The sequence below is a fragment of the Cyprinus carpio genome, chromosome A18, assembly GCF_018340385.1.
Source record: "Cyprinus carpio isolate SPL01 chromosome A18, ASM1834038v1, whole genome shotgun sequence".
Taxonomy (NCBI): Eukaryota; Metazoa; Chordata; class Actinopteri; order Cypriniformes; family Cyprinidae; genus Cyprinus; species Cyprinus carpio.
In genome coordinates this window covers 1728487-1752178 of record NC_056589.1, presented here as the reverse complement: position 1 = coordinate 1752178, position 23692 = coordinate 1728487, and the positions used below count along the sequence as shown (strand labels likewise).

The window sequence follows — 23692 nt, the reverse complement described above, 5'->3', positions numbered from 1 at the left end:
GGCTTCCGCTTAAAGAGCTGTGGCTGGAGAGGGAGTGACTTGAGTAGGAACTCATTGAAGATGACCGTGAATGCGATTGGGAACGGGAAGAGCCAGTACCCGTGAACGATGAGGATCGGGATGAAGACCTGGAAAAATGGAGAAAATAAATTAGTGCTGTCAAACGATTTTTAGTGGTTAATCGTTTACCAAAATAAACGTTTTTGTATGTGTAATATATGTGTGTATTGTGTATATTTATTATTGTATATATATATATATATATATATATATATATATATATATATATATATATATATATATATATATATATATATATATATATATATTATATATATATATATATATATAAATAAATAAATACATACACACATATACAGTATATATTTTGAAAATATTTACATATATTTAATATTATATATAAATATATTTAATATACAAATATAACAAATGTTTCTTAAATATATACATGCATGTGTGTGTATTTATATATAATAAATATACACAGTACACTTTTATTTTGGATGTGATTACCGATAAACGTGTCAACTGATTTTGTCCATATAATGAAAGGCAATGGGGTCCAAAACATAATATTTCTCAAAATATTGTTTTATGTTCCAGAAGAAACAATGTCAAATAGGTTTGGAATGATATGAGGGTTTTTCATGAACTATCCCTTAAACTAGAAAAAAAAGTGGGCAAAGCATCCCCTTATCAAATGACACCAATGTCTGGTTCAATAGTTCCATGGCAGGTGTCTTACCTAGATGAATTGGAAAGGGAAACTGAAGATCCGGAGGGCCTGTGTCGTCTACGGCCACGTGGAGGGGAGCCCATGAGACCAGGTCTTCTCCTAGGGGACTTAGACCTGCGCCAGGGGTCTTTCCATTCATCTGGCCTCTTGGGCAATGGGACCATCTCCTTCTTAGGTGGTGGCTCCATTGCCCTCTGAAAAAAAGAAAAACAAGAAATGGGGGATTTAGAAAGTATGCACCTATATGTGGAGGTCGTTGTGTATTGTTTTGAGAGTAGTGTTCCCAATCGAAAGGGTTGTGAGTTCGAGTCTCGGGCCGGCAGGAATTGTGGGGTGGGGAGGTGAATGTACAGCGCTCTCTCCACCCTCAATACCACGACTGAGGTGCCCTTGAGCAAGGCACTGACCCCCAACTGCTCCCCGGGCGCCGCAGCATATAATGGCTGCCCACTGCTCCGGTTGTGTGTTCACAGTGTGTGTGTTGTTCACTGCTCTGTGTGTGTGCACTATCGGATGGGTTAAATGCAGAGCATAAAATTTCTGAGTATGGGTCACCATACCTTGGCTGAATGTCACGTCACTGTCACTTCACTTTTTCACTTTCAATAGCGTGAGTTTCTTTAACTTGACAAACCATCTCAACGACCATATTTACAGTTCTCTTAATTGAAAGCCAAATGTTAACAATTAGCAGGCTGAATTTCCACATTCTCTGTAAAAGAAACTGTCACTGAGATGGTAAAGTCTGCATAGATTTGTCAATCTTATCTAGAGGCAACAGAAGCATGAATCTTCCTTAAACAAGAATATACCTGTTCATTTCCTGAATAACAATAGAAAACCCCCAAATATATGCATGCCAACTGACATTTTCAATTCACCATTAAGTAAACAATATTAGGAAACGTTAAAATTAAATGACCTGCAATTACAGTGACCTTACAATGTTTACATTTTCACAGGGAGGAGCTGCTATAGTGATAAAAAACCATTTCAAATTTGAATTATTTCTCATAAAAATACAGTAAACTTTAGTGTATCGAAGTCATTTTTTTATGGAGGCAGCAGACTAGATCCTCTTCGCTGACTTTGGAAGTCATCCAACTATTCATCAGGAAGCAAGAGCTGCCAAGAAACTTCTCATAAGTACTGTAAAATGTATTTTCATTTGTATCAATTCATAGGCCTGTCTTACAGTATGAAAGTATGCATGACTTTCCCAAATAGAACAACTTTCATAAACCTGAATTCAGTCAGCCCTTGTTCAAATAAAATTTAAATTTAAAATGTTTAAATTTAAATTTAAAATTACTATCATTGTTGTCTTTAGCCCACTCCATTCGCTCTCAGGTCACATGTTTAGTAATAAAATAAAACAGCTGACCATACTGTGTAATTTACCATTTCTATGGGTAATATCGAAGCTGTTGGCTATCTTTCAAACACCATACCAGAAAACACAGGTGACATCCATAAACTGGAGAATATACTTGAGTATTTTACATAATGTTTCTGATAAAAGTTAATGCTCAAAAAAAAAGTAAGTAAACAGTTGTTTTCCGGTAACGAGGTATCTAGTTTACCATCTTAAGTGTGTTTATTTCCCCCAAATTGGCCTGTGATTCAGTTCAAAGAAGAATTTAGAACCGTTAATAATATTTCAAAATTACACCTTAATATATTTGCTTATTACTGCTTCTATAATTATCCAATGTGGACGTTCAGTTTCTCTGGATATCCATGGCTTCAGTTGTGCAAAATCAGACTCCGTTTGAAAAGTTAATTATTGAATTCCAACACATAAAATGTAGTAAGCAGTCCTTGGTTATATCGCCTGACCAGCTGGGCCTCCAGTAGTCCCATATTAAAGTTTAATTTCTTTGGAGACTCCAACTATATTTTAACCAAAGCCATTTGGGCAAAAGTTTGGGAGTTTTTGAAAGTTGCTCATTAATCGTTGGGTTAATTAAAGATCATTACATTATGCTATTAGTTAAACTAAGGGCATTCCACATCATGCATAATAAAGTATGCCTAATAATGACTAACGTGATTCAGCTTAGGACCTGGGAATGTCCTTTTGGTGACATCAGAGAGTAAACAAACCTGAGGCAAGTATTGCAGTGTACCTAAAAATAGTACAGAGAACCTAAGCTATTTTTAGATATAAACTCTGAGCTCACCTTTAATTTCCAGTTTGTATGGAAAAAGGGAAGTACATCGTTCTGTGAAGAAAAGTTTCATGCGGAGCAGTAAAACAATTCAAGTACTTACAAATAACAAAAAAATGGGAGACAAATATTTTTTAAAAGTTTAAAGTATTTTACCAGATTTATTAGTCATATTTGAATATCCTGTTTAAATCATAACGGAGTTAAATCAGATTACAAAAAAGTTATCTTGCAATTTGTTAAAAATCACTGCACATATAAACTACTGTAAAACATTGATTTTTGCACCAAGGCTGAATTTATTTGAGCAAAAACACAGTAAAAAAAAAAAATAATAATATTTTGAAATATTATTAAAATTTAAAATAACTATTTTCTAATTTAACATATGTTTAAAGTGTAATTTATTCCTGTGGTGGAGCCCTAAATTTTACCCCATTTGTCAGTATCACATTATCCTTCAGAAATCATTTTAATATGCTGATCTGGTGACCAATAAACATTTATTATTATTATCAATGTTGAAAAAAAATATATATACTTGGTGTTAACTGGGAGGAAAAATCTTATACCCACAACTAAAAAAAATGGTCTAATATATGTGACAAACTATTACATTTAATTACAACCTTCAGATGAGAGATCAAATATGAACACTTATAACTGTCTAAAACATGTTATATAAAGGTCATTGAGTACACATTGTCATAATTCATCAACTCGACTTAATAAATGTGTGCTATTCACTGATTGAGAATCACTTTGAAGGAGTCCGAAGCCTTGTAACACCACAGCGCTCTTTTTTTTTTTAATGAAATCATAGCCTTTTGAAGTTTAATAATTAATAGGTTATATCTTGATTTATGTTTTTCCATCCCAAAACCATTAAGGCGTTTGTTTTACCATTGCATGCACTGAAGACTTTTTATGACATTAAATTTAGGAAAACCTTACCCGGAGGGATTTTGCTTTTATTCACATGTGCTCCTAAATATATTTTACAGTTCACAGTTCGCACGCATCTATTTTTAGTCACAAAAGCGAATGAAGCGCCCGCACTGTCGGGTCGAGCCCCTGAGTTAATCGATCACGGATGGTTTCATTATATCGGGCGGATAAAAAAAAAAAAAAGGATAAAAATAATAAAAAGCACAAAATACATAAGCACACCCACATAAAGATTGAACATATTTCCTCAGCGCATTATAGGGCACCTGACAAATGGCCCAGGTGTGTTTATCTCATCAAAACCAGTATGCTGTCAACAGGCAGACACTGGACTTTTAAACTTGTTAATGTAATAGGATTGTCCTTGCTGTCACTTTTCACGCTGTGAGTATGCTAGATATCAATGTAGCACTAAAATCAGAAAGTCCAGGTCATAAACCACAGTTAACAGAGGTTAGGAGCAGTGGTCATCTGACTAGCTACAGGTCTTTCCAAGAGATCACTTATGAGTTAAGACTGCAAAATGTGTGTACACCGCAAAAATAGCTTTAAAAATTTCAAACTTGCATCATTTTGACTAATACAGAATGATTCCTGCATCACTGAATAGTTACTCATTTATTTATTCATATAAATCTGTAAGTTTCAAAGAGGTTTTGGACTTCATCATGAATGCAAGAGTGAGACTGATTACATGAAAGAGGAAAGTAAACAGATGCAGAGATGTTTATAATAAGAACAGAATAAATGCAACATTTGTTGCTCTTATGTCTAAAAATAATATTAAAACTGATATCCGGAAAAACATATTTCCATGAAGTTGCTTCATGCATGCAGAAAAATTCAACCATCTCTATTTGTAATCATGACATCTGATCTCTGCAGAGAATATCGGAAAACAAGAATAGACGGTTTTAGACTGAAGTCATTGCATTGTCTTCCTTATCATGGGAACCGGCATGCCCTAAAAACAGGGTGTAACCTAACTCCTGGAAGACATTCAGCCGATGATGTAACTTTCAGTCACACCTCCATGAACAGGTTATAATGGTGTGGTGTCCTAAAATCACTCACACAGGAAGAATGCCTTAAGGAAAAACCAGCCTGTAACAATGCAGCTTGGAAGATCTCACAGAGCTTACGTAAATAAAGAAAGAAAAACTAATGTGTTTGAACAGTCTCTGATGCTTAACAAGACTGCAAATTATTTGATTGTAAACTGTAAAAAATAGCACTGTGTAATATTACAAATTAAAAAAAGCAATTTTCTATTATAAAACATTTTTCAAATTAAATGTATTCCTGTGGTGGAAAAGCTGAATTTACAGCAGGTATTACTCCAGTTTTCAATGGCATATTTTGCTTCAGAAATCAATTCAATTTTAAAGGACATTTTTGGCACAAATAAATGGTTCCTAATAAAACCAGGAACACACATTAAGAATGTAAACAGAATATTTTGGAATAATAAAAATACATGTATCAAAATATATATTAACTGAACTAACTGCATTAACAAGTTCAGCTGTTTTTATATAGACAAACTCTTTCTGACATGACTCTTGTTTACAAAGAACAAACCGGAATCAAAATACCTGCCATTTCATCACTTCATGCCTTCTCTGAATGTATCACCTTTGTGACGTAAAAATGATGGAACCTATAACAGCAACAAAAATACTGACGCTAAAGCATAATTCCAGTATTGCGAGACCCGCCTGCAATTAACAGGCAAACAATAAACAGGGTTCTACCTATAACCTGTTTTGTGGCATACCTAACTATTGTGCTATAAATAGGATAAAAAGTTTGTATTGATCGCCCGTTTATTTTATTCTTGGCTTGGCATAGTTCCAGTTCTGTCTAAACATCTAAGTACACAAAACGTGAAAATGAAACAGCGTACAGTACACAGTGGTGAAAACCACAGAACAACTGCTAGGTCAGCAAACACAATCAGGGCATGACATCTAATGGTTCACTTAATGTTTCAAAATGCCCTGACATTACAGTGAAGTCTGGAATACCACAGGCAGCCGAATAATACAAATTAAGGAGAAGCAGAACAAAAGACCGATACATTAAAATGAAGGGGGCGACACAGAGGAATATACCAGACATAGACACAATAGAAAAGAGAACCAGGATCAATCTGTGGATTATAATAGGGTTCGTACAGATAAAGCAGAATGAAATTCCAGGACTTTCAAGGACTTTTCAAGCACTACTTTTTTGGTTTTCAAGGACTAAAATCAGTGATCTCACTTATCAAACAATATTGTTATTATCGTCCAAATTCTAACGAATAAACTAATAAAACAAAATGGTACAAATAAAGTGCAGCACAAGCAAAGCATGCAATGATTGTGGCAACTTTAACATTTGAAAGGATGCAATGGCAAATTTATCGCTTTATTCAAAACCTGAAGTATGAAAGCTATACCGGTAAAATTATGAGCTATATCGCGCTCATAGACACTAGGGGTGTGACAATACACTTAACTCATGAGATGAGACAAAATGCAGATACTTGGTTCACTGGACCAGAATATTCGATTATTCGAATATTCATTTGGTGGGTCGGGATTCGATTTTCAATTTTGACATTTGAATATCTTTTTTTTTTTTTTTTAAACACCTGGCATCCCCCACGAACGGTTCTCATTCATGCTTGAATATGAATCGCCCATGAATGGGACGTCATGATTCAGTTCATCTGGAAGAGAAGACAAAAAGACCTCAGCTGTGTGGGAGCACTTTAACTTGAGTGAGGACAGGACAAAGGCAGTGTGCCAAATATGCAATTTGAAACTGGCCTACCACAACCGCACATCAAGTTTGAAAAATCACCCGAGTTCCAGACATCTTGAAGTAGTACGCCTATAGTATATTGTCGGTGTAAAAAAAAAAAAAAAAAAAACCTAGCTGCTTTTATCTGCCATGTTAATCAGTAATTTTACACATGATAAAAACGTGCACTTAATTTGCTTGGAAAACACTTGCAAATATGGCAGTCATAAAAAACAGACCTGTGTGTTTTGTATCACTAGTGCAAGGTGTCCGTTCTCGGAGCATATAAGCCCTTCCCGCGTGAGGCCCGCCACTTCTGGCTTGTGCTGTTCTGTAGTTTATTATAAGTTTATTCATTCTGATTGTGTAGCGTGTCCATATTGCACCAAAATACGACCCTGCACTCCCTCGGGACCACAGCAACACACCTGCCACTCATGAAGTCGATTGGATGAACGGTTCTCAAACATAATAAAAATGCTAACAGACAGACAGACACACAGAGATTCTTGCCCTTAGGGTTAGACATCATGTCTACACCAGACGCGACAGTTGTCGTGTCGCACCGCAACAGCTAAAGTCTGTCTACACATGACACAACAAAGCGACCGTTGAAAATCATTTGGAATTTGTGCCAGTATGTCATAAATGGAACACAGCAGCAGTTTACTGTTGGGAATTTGTCAGCCGAGCCGCACCGCATCCAGTGTAGACAGTACAATAGGTTCTATTGTATTTTGTCGCATCACGCTTCTCGCGTCCGGTGAGAAGAATATGTTCAGCCCCCTCCCTCTGAAGCTTCGAATATTCGGTGTTGATTACTACCGAAGCGTCAAACCTCAAAAAATGGTATTCAGACTAGCCCTTAAAACAATGCAGTTGTATTTTGAAATGTTGTTGGCTGTAACTAATGATTATTTCGGTAATCAAGTAATCTACTCATTATTTTAAAAATAGAGTAATCTGATATTTTTTTAGCATTTTAAAATAGACCTAAGTGAAAAACAGGTGTTAATATGACTATTTAAATATAAAATATTGATGGGGCAAAAATAATTGGTTCAAATAAAGTATCAAAACCAAGTAATTATATTGTTAAATTACACTATGTAATATACAATACCTATACATAATATGAACATAAACTATAGTACATTATGTATTATAACAAATACCTCCAGAGGGCGCCAACAGCCTGTGGTGTTTCACTTAACAGCGTGATTCAAATCCTTGCTTAATATTGGTCAAATAACATTTAAACGAAGCCAAACGAAGCTTAAATCCATTTGGTATTTATGTGCGAGGGTTCAACGTTTTTTTTTTTTTAATTGCGATAGACAACAAATCACATATTTAGAGATATGTTGATGTGTTCTCCTGTGTTAGCATAGGTTAATAAATGATTTAAGTTACAAATCTAGTGAGATAACGCACACTACTGTTTTCCCAGATGAATGTTAAGCAACCCCAAACTCACAGCATATGCAGAGGAAGAGATTGTTGACCGAGCTGTTGAGATGGAAACGTGCTCCACGCTTGTAAAAGATAACAGTGCAACACAAAGTGCGTCAGACTTTACATGCATTGCCAAACGCACATAATTGGAAACCCAAACAAACAGCACATGCAATTAAAGACCGAACAATATAATGCAAGCACTATCAAAGCTTTTACCACAAACCCAACTTTAAACTAATATCGCAAGACCGCTTTTCACCTAGGTGTAGCCTATCATTATCACGTTTAATATAGCGAGATCTCGTGCACTCCCGAAAGTCAAGTGAAATGGCTCTGTACTTATATCGGACACGCTGCATTTTTGCGCGAAATGACTGTTTTTATCAAAAACAAAAATTAACAGTGGATTTCATATATACTGCTTTCTAAAAATTATATAATTGCTATAGTATTAGTTAAGACTGTGAAGGGTTGCGATATAAAATGTCTATTGATAGAGATTCTACTATATCCTGTATAATCACGAGACAAATATAAATGCACACCACAGTACTTATTCACAATCACACGTTGAAGAAAAATTAAGTGTAGAACGTGCTTGATGTTGCCATTTTGTTGCCATGAAACAGAAGTTGCTATAGTCTTTTCTTTCCTATTGTGACGTATATCTGAGTGACTTGATTTTGTGCATTGGCAACTGATTGGATCCACCACCATGGGCAAGACCAAAGATCCGTCAAGGGATGTCAGAGACAAGACTGTATGTGTTAAGGCCGGGATACACCAAGCCGTTTGTTGGGCTAGTTTGTTTGGTGTGTTCCACTCGTCTGCTCTCGTCGGGCTCACTTTGGAATTGGCGTCGGGATGCCGTCGGCGCAAGTGATAGCTCTGATTGGATGTTCAGTTTAGGGAACGCGTCAGTGCCCGAGAATTAAAGCAAAATAGACAGAAGGCTGTTTGAAGGTTACATGATCTTTCCCAATCTTTCTAATGCAGGTTGTCATAACAACATGAGCTGCTTAAAATAATACAATTAAGTTATCAACGTTACTGATATGGTAAGCAAGCGCTGCTTTGTTTACGTTTCGTATATCTGCGTTTATCTCGTATATCTGTGTTTTGGTATCTCCTTTTGAATAACGAATATATACTATTGATAGCTGCTGTTAATTCTCCATGCATGCACAGAAATCACGTGTTAGTTTGCCGTCAGCTGTAGTGTGTGCGGTGTGTTCGAGCGCAGCTTTTTGGTCCGACGCTGCCGACGTGAGGTGACAACATCGTCGACTTTCGTCGCAGCTAGTTCTTTGAAGTTGGCTTGGCGTGTCCAGGCCAAGGGCTGGTCCGAATACCAATTTTTTTTTTGAGCTTCTGTAGTAATCGACACTGAATATTCGAAGCTTCGGAGGGAGGGGGCTGAACATATTCTTCTCTCTAACACCGTGTCTACACCGTACGCAAGTGGCGCGGCAAAATACTATAGAACCTGTCTACACTGGATGCGGCGCGGCTGACAAATTCCCGAGAATAAACTGCTGCTGCATTCTATTTATGACATGCTGACAAAAATTTCAAATGATTTTCAATGGTTGCTTTTGTCACGTCCAGTGTAGACCTTTTATACAGTCTATGGTGTAGACAGACTTTAGCTGTTGCGGCGTGGCGCAACACTACAACTGTCGCGCCCGGTGTAGAATAAACTTTTAATAAATTACAGAACAGCACAAGCCAGAAGCAGCACGCCTCACGCGAGCAGGGCTTATGCTCAGAGAACAGACACTGCACAGCACTAGCAATACAAAACACACAGGTCTTTTAAGAGTAATACTTTTAATATAGACAAATTAGTCTTAGGCTGGGCTACTGTACTTTTACTAATGGTTTATTCATATTCAAGGACAAATGGGAACCGTTTTGCGGGGGATGCCAGGTGTTCAAAAAAAAACAAAAAACAAAAAAAAAAAACTAAGATTATTCGAATTTCAAAATGAAAAATCGAATGCCAACCCACCGAACGAATATTTGAATAATCGAATCCAGCCCTAATATATATAGTGAAAAACCATTTACTTATTTACTATATTAGTGACATTAGTTTCAGTTCAAGTGGAGTATCAGTCAAATGTAGTATTTAGGTACAGTTTCAATCACCGCCAAAGCTATGAAATGCTGTTTTATTTCCATTATTGCCATATCAAATGTCAATTTCCTTAAACAAATCAAACTGAATCTTAAACTCGCATTGACACATTCAGGTAAAGCCTGAAACAGTGATCATTCACACCTTTCAACGTCACAGGTAGTTGTTTGCGAGCGAACAGTGTCAATCTAAGCTCACATTCCTGTGTTTACCACGCCTGAGAAATGGTTCAAACTGTGATCATCCAGGTTTAATGATTTCCTTCCTTCATTACTTTGCCAGGCTGAAAATTCCCTTGTTTCATGATCACGTGCTTGCTACTATAATCATTATTCACAATCATTTACGTCACCTCATTACAAGAGGTAGCAAAAAGATCAAACTTTCACCCGTGATGTAGTAATACAAAGCTAATGTAGTAATTCCAAAATCATGCAACATTTGCTAGTTGCAGAAGCTTTATTTCAACACTGCATATAAAAGTTTTATGAGGATATTAAAAAAAATCCTACCTTGAAACCCTGACAACGTGTGATGCATATAGCACAATTACAATCATGAAACAAAATAACTGCTATTCCATGCCACTGAGAAAAAAATAATTACCTTTAAAGCAGGTTTTCTGTACAATTCCTGTCTTCATCAGGTCAGATAAAGAGATCTCAAACTCTAGGTGGTTGAGTCAATTGGTTAAGCTAAAAATATGTCTGGCTGTGCAAACACACAAACAATATACACTAACAGTCAAAAGTTTTGAATAATTAATCTTTTTAATAATTAATATTTTTAATCTTTTGAATAATTAATCTATATAATAATTATATATATATATATATATATATATATATATATATAATATATATATATATATATATATATATATATATATATTATATATATATATATTATATATATAAGGTTGGGCAGAACATTCGTATTTAAATCATCTTTTTTGCAGTTTAATATTCAGTCTGTGTGTGTGTGTGCTTCGCGGAAATCACAGGGCCCTACTAATGTAGCAAACAAATATTATAAGCTTGTTATTTACTTAGCATTGAGTCTCTCCAACTAGGTGACAACGTAGCATTAAATCACCATTCAACAGACTCAAGCCACCACTGCACTGCCGTCTGTTGGACGACAGAAAGATACTAACTTTTCAATCTGCTACGTTACTGACTGTACTGACAAGCTATGCTGACACCGTGTTTGCAAAGCGACAAAGCGACCATTGAAAATCATTTGAACTTTGTGTCAGCACATCATAAATAGAACGAGGCATCAGTTTACTGCATCCAGACATCACTGATTATAATGGGTTCTATTCTACGAGCAGCGTGGCGCAACAAAATACAATAGACCGATGTGATAAGAATGAGTACTGGGCCGCAACAAAAACCAGCACTGACTGAGTGTCCGCGATCAGCTCCGGTGGCCATAACACAGGCTTTAATGCACCGCAAACGCATGCCATGATCTCAGATCAGCTCTAGTCTCTAATTTCATTGAATCTGCTGTTAAAAATGAGCCTTTTTATTCATCATATCTTCATGAAAAACTAAGAATTAGAATCATTGTAATGTGACGATCAAATATAGGTGCATGTGGTTGGGTGGCAGGCGGATAATTTGAAGCAGCAATCTTGGGTGAAGTGTGAGCTCATCCCCGGATCTCTACACTACACTGAACTGGGTCGCTAGTATCAAACAATGGAGCATACTCTGCGGGACAAACTAAGTAATTACACCATTCAGAAGCATTTAATCTGTTATATGTTCTGTAAAAAAAAAAGAAAATCATATCGGAGGCATATTCGCCGATAACGATATGTATATGTATGTATTATGTATTATATATATATATATATATACAGTGTTTCCCACAGCCTCACACTCCCCCGCCCCCATATATATGCAAATTCATTTTCTGCCAGCAGGAGGCGCTTTAAGAGCGGGAGAGATACAGGATTCTCCGGTAACGGCTGCAAAGCAGCGCTGAGCTCACAAACGCTGCCTTATCAAGCATTACATGCAAAATGAAATGAAAATTAAATCGAAAATTAAATCGGTTTCCTTCTGAAATACAGTGATATAAAAACACCCGCATCGGTTTTTGATTTTGAAACGTGCAGTGCTCATGTTTATTCAATGAATTCAAAGCCTTTTGAAAATCTTTTTGTGGCGGTCAGGTTTTGATATTGTGGCGGCCCGCCACAAATAAATCAATGTGTGGGAAACCCTGATTTATATATATATATATATATATATTATATATATATATATATATATAATATATATATATATATATATATATATATATATATATATATATATATATTATAAAATGTAATTTATTCCTGAGCTGGCAAAGCTTAATTTTCAGTCTTCAAAGTCTTTAATGTCGCATGATCCTTCAGAAATCATTTTAATATGCTGAGTTGGTGCTAAGTTATCTTCAATTATTATTTAAAGGTGACCTATTATGCCCCTTTCTACAATATTTAATATAAGTCTCAGGTGTCCCCAGAGTGTGTCTGTGAAGTTTCAGCTCAAAAATACCCACGGATCATTTATGTTCATTCCCACGATTCATTTATTCCTGTTTTGCAAGGAAGCAGAAACACGCTGTGTTTGTGCATGTATCTTTAAATGCAAATGAGCTGCTGCTCCGCGTCGTCTTTTTTAGAATAGGGCTGTTCCTTTACAGATCTTATGTGATATGATATTATGATATAATATCTTGTTTTTTTTTTTTTTTCATGTTTTCTACGATGATGTAATGTTGTTTTAAAGCCATATTAGTTTAAACTTCTGACATATGGTTTTCTGAGCGAGCAGAAAGCATCTGTCACGCGGCATGCGAGTACTAAACTAAGTTCTTTTTTAATGTCTTATTGCGCTTAATTAAAAAACAGTCTGTGAAGGTAAACAGCTGGAAAAGAAATTGCATGTTTATATTAGATCTGTGTGGCAGCAGTGTAATATACAGTAAATAAATAATTATTTATTTATGCTCTCGTCTCCTCTGAAGTTGGGACTCTAAATTGTGTTCTGTGCAGCTAACGATAGAACAGTTAGCATGCTTTGCTCGGACTTTGCCATGGCGCTACAACTGGTACACCTTGCGGAAACAAGAATGGCGGTGCCGTGAATGGAAACGTGCAGATAAAAGGGGGGTGATATTAAAATAAGATCCCTTTGCCACGTCACAAAGGGAGCAAAATCTGACGAGTTCGTTTTTTCAGACGCTTGCAGAAAAAGGCTTACTAAAACAAAGTTACTGGTCTAATCTTTTTCAGGCTTCCTGGGTTGGTAGATGCACAGGGGACCCGATTATAAAACTTAAAACAGAAAAAGTCATATTTTCATGATATGTCACCTTTAATTTAATTTATTTTTGCCTTTGTGAACTTAAGAGACTTCCTAAAAACATTAGAATAAATTTTCATTATTCCAATCTTTTGACCGGTAGTGAGGATAAAAGACACATATCTGATACAACACACATTCACAGCACAATACACAATCCTCCAGCCTAGTGTGAGGTTATTATGTACACTGACAACAATTTGCGACCAATATAATGTTATTTAATAAAACATTAAATTGGATCTGAGTGGTGCTAAAGTAGTGTTATCACCCATAAGCAGACAGGTACACAAATAACAATGCTGTATAAAGTATCAAATCAGATGTGCTCAGTGGAACTGAAACTCCATGTTTATAGATCAGTCACAAGGGCAGAAAGTATGACCGTGCAAGTTTCAAGCTGAGCTAATTGTTCACACTAAATGGGTTGTATGACATTTAGAAATTTGAGATGCAACGGTGTTCTTTGAAGTCAAACAAACCAAGTAGGCGTGAATCTCTCCCTACACTGCCTGGTAAAAGACCAGTAAGTATCATGGGACATATTCACATACATGTCACTGTCTCCTATTGTGGAATTCTGAGAACACAAGTGAGCCGGAAATGTGTCCTTGTTGTGTGGGATTTTGGCTTAATTAATGAAATGTGAATCTCCTTTTTTATCTAGAGAGCCGACGTGACATAGAGGGTCAAAAGAGCAGCACTGGTGTGGCTATGAGATACAATCCATCCTGGAAATTTCCGAAAAAATGACCATAATCAAATATGCAATCTGAGTCTCTGGTTATGCAATTGAATACAGCAATGAAGAAATTACTGTGAAGGGAAATAAAACAGGAGACCAGTGCTTCCCGCACACAGACTTTACCTGGGTGGGCCATCCAAGTATATTACATCCACCCAAGTATGAATCAATGAATGGAGCATTTATATTTGGTAACATGTTTGCTTTTCATTATTTTTATCCTCTTATACTTTTTTTTATCCGCCCGACATGATGTAACCATCCGCAATCAATTTAGAGGCTGTTCACATGTCACATCTAAAAATGCATGGAAAACACCGGCTACGCCACTTTCTCCTCTTTCAAAAGCACTCGGGAGCTTGACCTCCAGTGGCGTATACCGTTGCTAAGCAATCACGAGACACATTCTCACATTCTCCATAAGTTTCAGCTAAGGATAAATAGATTTCAAGCCCTTGCATTAACCCTACTACTAGATATATTTATGGAAAAGAGAAATAATAATAATAATAAAACCTGTACAGCTATGATCAGCTTTCCGTCCATCTTGGCTGAGCTTTTGATCTCTGTTTGAGTGCAACTGTAACCCATCTACATTTAAAATAATGAACTTGAGCAAAGATTATAGAATACCCTTAAAGTGACTTTGACTTGAGCGTGCAAAAGACGCAATGTGAAGTGCCTACACAATTCATACCTGCATGTTCGGTGTGCACGAGAACTGCGTTTGTGTGATCATGTTTGTTCCACATTGCATTTATAAGAGCAGTTGGCCACATCCAGAAAAATGTATGAATCTCTATGGGCCTCTGCTGGATTTATTTGTTAATTAAACTTTTTTTTAACTGTATTTCCTACAGTAACCAGCAGATGGCAGAATTCTGCCCCATCACCTAGATCAATATCCAGAAACAACTTAAATTAAGGGTGTAAGAAAATATCGATACAAGTATTACGAGTATCGCGATATTTTGTTTGGCGATACTGTATCGATTCTCAAAAACATAATATCGATATTTAAAAATAAACCTTGTGTGTTAACATCCACTGTGGGACTGTGGCGCTGCCTCGGTTCCGCCGCTTGCCGCAACCGGCCGCGACCCGTGTGAAGAGGCTTGCGCGGGGCACAGCCATAGGCGGGAGGGTCGCCCCACGACTTGCAGCTTTCTCTCATTTTGGGGGTGTTTTGTGCAGGTGCGGTGCTCGCGTTGTGGTTTTCGACAGGAGTAAATTTAGTTTGACGTTTGACATTCATTTCATAACGTTAAGGTTGAACCACTGATGGCAGATGGAGTATTCTGACAATGTCTTTCATACTTTTCTGGACCTTGACAGTGTAATTTACTTGGAAGTCAATGGGACAGTCACAAGCCTCCTGGTTTTCATCCAAAATATCTTAAATTGTGTTCCAAAGACGAAACAAAGCTTTTACGGGTTTGGAACAATATTTTCATTTTGGGGTGGAGTAAACCCTTAAAGTTCTTTTTTTTTATATATAATTTAATATTTCAAATGCATATTAATGATTTAGTTAGGAAAAAAAGTACTTAATATCCCCCTAAACACAGCATAATCTGTATCACAATTTGTGCCGTGGGTACAGGAGGATTTTCACCCAGCTACCACCACAAGTATATTTTTAAACCCATGGGAAGCACTGGAAGACTATTGTGATAATGTCAGAAAGACCAAAATGCCGGAAGATTCAAAATGACCCTAACGTGCAAAGGCAACTTGCATTGTGCTAATACAAGAACAGTCACCCTGCAGTACTTTCAACAGAGTTAATGGATATAAACATGGTCAAGAGTGAATTTGGGCCATAGGTGTAATTTCATTTTAATTTTATGTTCTCTGGGGGCTTAAATGTAACATACCAACATACAGCTATAATAGATACAGCAACTACAAAGAAGAACCTTGTGCTAGTGTCTTTACTTTGAATGCGTGAAAACAAAAAAAAAATATTAAAAGTATTATTTTATCTTCATTTTACCCACTAAATTTAAGTTTCAGTTACACTTTTTAAAAGATGGACTTACAGTACCAGAAATGAAGATTTTGCATACTCATATTAAGCACTATTTAGAAAAAATGATACGAAAAGAAACTTCTCGCTTAGAAAAGAGCCAATAAGAAAAGCATGCAAAACAAAAACTGCTGTTTGTGTCAATTAAATCTGAACTTGATCCTATCACAATGACAGACCAGCATGCAACAAAGGGGAATTTAAATCACTGAATTTAAAATGCAGCAGTCTCTGTGAATGATTACACAGACCACACCACACCACAAAAGAAAAGAGTGGAAATGCATGTAGATTTTGTGGTCAGAATTTCCATCCCAAACTAAGTACCAACTGAACATGAACTTTACAAATGGCACACACTTCAAGTCCATTTATTGCAGCAGACTTTGAAGGTGCTGTTTGTAGGATTGACACAGAGTGGTTGAACTAGGTATTGCAGTCCAAATTCAAAATATTGGAGAGGGTTTTTTCACCTGGCCCCTCCTCCTCAGACTTGATGCACATGCAGGTTGCCAGATTGACGACACAAGAATGAACACACTTGACGATGAATGAAATGAAATACGCTGTGTTTTCTGCCAACTGGCAACTTGTGAGAGCCGAAATACAATTGGGTAAACTGGCAGTGGGCAGGATTGACAAACCAAAACAAAGACAGATATTCCGGCCCTGAACACACATTTTCAAAGGAGAATAACTGACTGTAGCATTGTTTTTCAGATAAACAAGTATGTTAACTTAGCACGTTTCTTAAATACCTGCAAACATATTATGGTATTTTTATGCTTTAGTAGAGTCAAAATCTTACATTCAGCACCTTTAAATGAAAATAACTTTACAGACTAAAAACCTGTACACCCAAAAGGTTGCATAGCAGCCGGGCAACCAAATTGAAAATGGATTGACACATTTGTGATTTTAGTACCCATATGCATCAGACAGTCTGTGACCTCTTAGCATCCCACCCAACACTGATTCAAGTATCAAGTAGAAACTTTAAACTCACCTGGGTGGCATGTTCGGTGGTGAACGTGGTTTGAGTGGCTTCTCCTTCTCATCCTTCTTCTCCCGTGGCTCTCTGGGAGGCCTCTCTCTAGGCCGTCCCACTTTTTCGTCCCGTTTCAGATGATCCCTATCCTCCTTTCTGCGCCGGGTCTCTTTCTCCCGTTCCCGCTCTCTCTCCCTTTCTCGCTCTCTCTGTCTGCGCTCCCGCTCACGGTTGTCTCTCTCACGCTCCCGTTCCCTCTCACGGTGGCGCTCACGTGGATCTCGTTCCCGCTCTCGGTCCTGATGCAAACAGAAAACGAATCCCAGTTGTTTAGTAGTACAAATACAGGTACATATCGCTCAGGAACACTTGATTCTGATTAAATGCAGCACTGAACTGTCAACCTTTTTTATGATAAACGTACATTAATGTCAGTTATTCAGTGTTTCCCATACATTGATTTAATTGTGACGGCCCGCCACAATATCAAAACTGACCGCTACAAAAAGATTTTCTAAAAGGCTTTGACTTTATTGAATAAACATGAGCACTGCACGTTTTAAAATCGAAACCCAGTGCGGGTGTTTTAAAATCACTGTATTTCTAAACGAAACCAACTGTCTTCAGAAAATTTTGGATGTCATTTTCATTTCATCTTGATAAAGCAATGTGAGAGTGCTGCTTTGTGTAAAGCGTTACCAGGGAAACTTCAATCTCTACCACTCCAACAGCGCCTCCTGCTGGCAGAGAATGAATTTGCATATATATGCCACCACTAGTTTTTAATCGATTAAATCGATTAGTTGTTTCAGCTCTAACACATCATTTGCATGCACACTGTAAATATTTAAATGACCCGGCATCTGTAACTTAAAGCTCTTTGGTAGAAATAACAGTAAAAAAGAAAATAAAACAACGGAACGTTACATTAGTATGTACTCACAGGGTAGTATGGCAGTGGGGTCTCTGTGTACTGCACTCGGAAATTCTCATACTGGCCTCCTCGCCAAAAAGCGTCCATCTCATAATCATAGTATGGGTCGCCATAAAGATCACTACCACAGAAATGGTTGTTATTAATTTGTACAATTGGGAGAATGATAAACTGAGGTTTAAATAAATAGTGAGCGTACAAGTTAACATGTAGTGGGTTACACTGTATTTTTTTTTTTGGGGGGGGGGGGGTTTACTCACCCATAACCTGGATCTCTGAACTCAATATCACTGCAATGCAGAAAGAGAAAAGGGGAAAAACATTAAAGTATGGGTCAGAGCTTATGTCCATGGGCTTATTTTTAAACAACAAGAATAATTTAGCATAATTAATAAAACTGACATGAATTATTTTTTCTATTTTAAATGCTCCTGTGGTGTGACAAATGATTTTTATCAAGAACAGAAATTCCACATAGTCTAAAAAATACCTAGGTTATGGAAACTAATATGCATAGAATTATCCAAATGCTATTAACAATAGTTTTAGATGGATGACAATTACGTATGTAAACTAGCCACAACCACATTTGAACTTCTTCAGAAACAAAAACAAAAAAAAATGGAAGAGATCACACTCTCATTAAGTTTCTGATAAGTCATTGTTTCGTACCCAGCATCTCTGATCTCTCTGGTTATACGATAGCCGCGTTCCCTGAAGAAGTCATTTTCTTTGTCAAAGTCTCGATCATCTTCACCTATGGTTACGGTGAAACGTTTTTCCTCAAAATCTGGTTCCTGCTCTTTACGAATGGTGGCTTTCTTCAAAACCTAAGGGAATGTTTTTTGAAAACAAGCTAGATCAAGGCTTTCTGTTCAATTCAACTGGCAACTTCGACTAACAAATCCCCCCCACAGTAATGAAAGCATCGTATTTAGCATAGTATGACTATCAAAATACATATATCATGTTATCTCAGTTTTACAAAGTTGCCACTTTTGTGATTACAAAGCCACTGCAGTAGTCACTACAGACTTATTTGAATAGATGAGTTCCCCTGAAAAAACCCACAGACAATATAACATTACCTAGAAATTAAGCTTTTTAAATTGTCGACTCAAAAATGTACGGTGGTGATATCTGTACCTCTTTGGCATGTCTAAGGCCTCTTTCCCAGGCGCTCTCCACCGGAGGATCTAGAGGAGGTGGAGGGGGAGGCAACTCTTCTACCGCAGGGGCTCCCTGGAAGAAAACAAGATTCAAATGTTGAATTGAAATTTAGACCTAATTTTTAATCAGGAAGAAACAAAACAGTAGAAAATTAATTACAAAGGGTGCATACCCAGGGGCTATCAGGTATGAGGGGGTGAGGTCCTCCTCCTCCCCCTCCAGGAGGTGCTCCGTTAGGAGAGAAGGGATCTGGCTTGGAGATGAGGGAGTAGTTGCCTTTATCATTGACTCCTGGATGGATGAACCTACAGATCATGCCCCATGTGCAGTTACCTGTCAGAGACCACACAGAAGCAGAAGATATTTAAAAGATATAAGAAGATATTTAAAAATATATTGAGAGTTTTAACATTTTCAGATAATGACATCAAAGCATCAACATCAAAACCACCCACTGTTTTGAGTATGTGCTCTGAAGACAAATCTGCTCATAGGAAATACACTGCATTGAATTTAACTCCCCCTACTGTTGAAATTTAGGCACATGTTGAACAACAAACTAAGTGCAAAAGTCATGCTTATCAAATTTGAACAATTTTCCTTGATGATAACACTCTGTCGATTATCACCTTGGACTACATGAAAACACCATTTTAAATGTAAACCATTCAGGAAATCACATGAATGAACTACAACCTTTCATGAAAAACCTGCAGATGGGTCGGGGTCTGATCTTCCTGTCCATGGGGTCCTTCACCTCCCCCTCTTCAAGATCATCATCCTAAAAAATTAACAGAAAAACTTACTATACCACTTATTAGTGACTGGTTATATACGTTTTTTTTTTTTTTTTTTTTTAATTCTAAACCAAAGTTAGATGATTTACTTTTAGGTAGGTGATTTTTTTTTTAATAATTTATTTTGCAAGGATAGATTAAATTGCTTATAAGTGACAGTACATACTTTTGCAATGTTTTTTTTTTTTTTTTACTTATATATATATATATCAAAAAAATCTGGAAAAAATGTATCACGGTTTCCACAAAAAATATTACACAGCCCAACTGTTTTCAACATTGTAAATAAGAAAATATTACTTGAACACCAAATCATCTTATTAAAATGATTCTGAAGGCTTGTGTGACAATGAAAACTACATTCCAAAATGTACTGAAATAAAACTGTTATTTTAAATTTTAATAATATTTTACAAATTCACTGTTTTCATTGTAATTTTAATTAAATAAATACAACCTTGGACTTTTTTCAAGAACATTAAAAAATCTTGCTGACCCCAAATTTTTCAATAGTTATTCTATATTTTATTTACATATTATTTTAAAAAGTCAATTAGGTGATCACTTCAAATTCAAAGTAGCATTCAGCAGTGTCATTTCTTTTCCATTCTAGAAAAATTCAAAGATACTGCATTCAATTGCTCCCTCTACTGTTGTGGCCTGGTCATTCAAAAACAAAATTCTATGTATCATGCAGAAACAAACGTATCCTTGGGTTCCATAATTATAAAACTCTGACAAGCAATGGGTTTTAGCAGCAAAAAAAAAAAAAACAATATGTAAAAAACGGTAATAACTTGCTCTGCAGTGGCGAACTGAGATTAAACAGCTCCAATTTCCATATGCCAATCACAAATGATTTCAACATACTTACATCTATCTCTCCTTCATCAATCTCTCCATCATCTTCCTCTTTCTTTTTATCACGGGAATGAATCTCTCCTGCCTCCTTCCCTCGAGTCCACAGATTTTCTCAGCTGTGTGTCTTTGTTATCTGGAGGCAGAATTGGTTTTCTTTCTTTTCTCTTCCGCCTTTTCTCCTGCTCTTCATCATCCTCTTCCTCATCTTCCCCATCTTCCCTGGCGGGACCCTTCTCAGCCTCGTCCTCATCAGGTGCAGCAGCACTCGGCTCTTCTGGAACCTCCTCGTCATAATCCAGCTCATGTTCATCCAGGTCTCTGGACACGGAAGATTCATCCTTCAAATCACTCACTACCATCGCCGCCCTCCTCCGTCGTCTTCTCTCTTCTTCCTCATCATCCTCTTCATCAAGCTCAGCACGGCCGAGGCCAGACTTGGTGGTTGCCTCATCCTCCTCGTCTCGCTCCTCTTCTGCTGGGGTGAAAGGTCGCTTGTGTTCTGGCCCTGGCGAGTCAGGATCAGGTGATCTCGGCGTCTCAAGGATTTCCTCTTCAGGAGACTGGCTAGCATTCTGTCTGCTTCTTCGGACCGTCAAACCGAGGTCTTGTTGGTGGAAATCTTCTCTCTCCTCCCTGTCCATCTTGTAGTCGTCCAGGTCTGACACCTCCTCAGGATCTTCTCCTCCAGCTGCTACCCTGTCTCCATCCTCAAAGTCTGAGTCTCCTCCACCCTCCTGTACTTCATTTTCATCATCATTCAAAAGCTCACTGTCCGAAACTCCCTTGTTTACTTCTTCTGGGGACTCGGGCGACTCCAGCAGCTCGTTTTCGGAGAGACCCTTCTCCTCCTCCTCAGGAGATTGTGGGGACTGGGTGGGGCTCTCGGGCGTATCCATCAGGAAGAACTCTGAAGCAGACATTTAATATCAGCCAAACAGTTAGTACAGAAAAAAAGTCTAAGTTAACAGACCCTCTAAGACCCACTCCACATAATTACAAACACTTATTAAAATAATACCTATATTTTTGTAGGTATAGGCCTACGTGGGAAAAATCTAAACATAACAAACTGAACTTTATCACAGCAAAAGTTTTCTACACAACTAGTAACACTGCACTCACGGACACTCCTGGAAACCTAACACATTTATAACAAATTTAATAAATACTTATTTGCATTGTAATATTTTAATTACCATTAATGTATTATTTTTAATAAAAATGTATTTATTAAAACACAATAACATTCATAATAACAACATATTTTGTGATTAAAATATGCCTTAAAAATATTGAAATCCTAAAACTAGTAGCTTCCTAAAACACCACCTACAACAAATTTAGCAAATATATATTTTGCATGTAATTAAAAAAATAATGTATTATTAATTATATTAAGTAATAAATATTCATTTACAAAAACAAAACTTATACCATATATAAAAATGATAAAACAACAAAAATAAAGTCAATGCTTAAACCCTCAAGTGTTGACTTGATAGTAAATAGTAAAAATAAGATGGTGTTTGTATAATTTACAGAAAACAAGCTTTACTTCGGTTGATAACTTGCATATTAAAATGACTTTCAGAACACTTGTCACTTTAATTCATATTTGAATGACAGTCTAATCTCATTTGACAGTCACAAAGCTAACAGTTTTTATTGTATCAACAATAACTTTAATATCAATGTTCTTTAGGTGAAATCTATACCATGATGCTTTTATGTAAGGTACTTCTGCAAAAAAGTCTGTATTAAAACGAATTAATTACCCTACTAGTTCTTCCATAACAACACCCCTATTAGCCTGCTAACGTAAAATAGCTTAACCGCATTCAAAACTTAACTCATAAACAAACTTTTCCATACCACACAAAGGCCAGTCATTGAATCATCTGGAACTTGTTTACCTTCTCAGATTTAAGGCAATGGGTTCATGAGAGGGAGACCGACACATGTCTTACTAGCCGCTTTATCTTTAACGGGAGAGCTCGTTGATGGCGATGCGGCTAACAGGCCCGAATCCTGCCCGCACACTACAAAAACGACACCATTTCCGACACTTTCCGAACGATCGCGCCGTTTAAACGCCGAGGCTTGAGATTAAACAACACACACACGTTACTTTCTAAGTCTAAAATCGCGAGTTACGGCGTTGCACGATGTTTCTTCGACGCACACTGGCTAATATCTCATGCAACAATAAAGCGCTCCCTTCTGCACAACACACGGACATCGCGTATTAAAACACATTCGGTCACCTTTCAAACCACAGAGTCTCGGGAGACAGGGTCTCGGTGTAGGGAGTCACCCGGTCTCTTTCCTTGGGGTGACTGTGTTCAAACAATGAGCGATCTGTCTCGGGGTTCTTATTTTTCTCTACCGGAGAAATTCATAAGCACCGAACTACACCGTGAGAGCGGCCATTACCCAGACGTCATCAATGCGCGACCAGATTATTATTTTTTTCTTTGCATAGAATAAAATTCACAAACAAGTAACAGAAAGGAAATATTATGAAATTATTATTAGG

The 23692-nt window shown here is 37.0% G+C and overlaps 2 protein-coding genes across 4 annotated transcripts; both read right to left on the bottom strand.

The window, feature by feature from the left end:
• Positions 1–23: 23 nt before the first annotated feature.
• LOC122134377 (zinc finger CCCH domain-containing protein 18-like) lies at positions 24–21218 on the bottom strand. The gene is made up of 10 exons (XM_042774743.1): positions 21170–21218; positions 20195–20279; positions 19671–19831; positions 19475–19570; positions 19001–19158; positions 18589–18618; positions 18338–18449; positions 17413–17693; positions 767–951; positions 24–128 (listed from the first exon to the last, which is right to left on the bottom strand). Exons 2-10 carry the CDS (start codon positions 20241–20243, stop codon positions 52–54), a joined length of 1149 nt encoding a protein of 382 aa, XP_042630677.1. The 5' UTR covers positions 20244–20279; positions 21170–21218; the 3' UTR covers positions 24–51.
• LOC122148543 (zinc finger CCCH domain-containing protein 18-like) lies at positions 21178–23592 on the bottom strand. 3 transcript variants are annotated; one of them, XM_042774744.1, is made up of 2 exons: positions 23421–23592; positions 21178–22063 (listed from the first exon to the last, which is right to left on the bottom strand). In XM_042774744.1, the coding sequence occupies exon 2, from the start codon at positions 22050–22052 to the stop codon at positions 21219–21221; it is 834 nt and encodes a 277-aa protein (XP_042630678.1). In that variant the 5' UTR covers positions 22053–22063; positions 23421–23592; the 3' UTR covers positions 21178–21218. The 3 variants fall into 3 exon arrangements, with proteins under 3 accessions (XP_042630678.1, XP_042630680.1, XP_042630679.1); XM_042774746.1 differs by lacking the exon at positions 23421–23592 and adding an exon at positions 23029–23218 and having other exon boundaries at positions 21218–22063; XM_042774745.1 differs by lacking the exon at positions 23421–23592 and adding an exon at positions 23070–23218 and having other exon boundaries at positions 21218–22063.
• Positions 23593–23692: the final 100 nt, after the last annotated feature.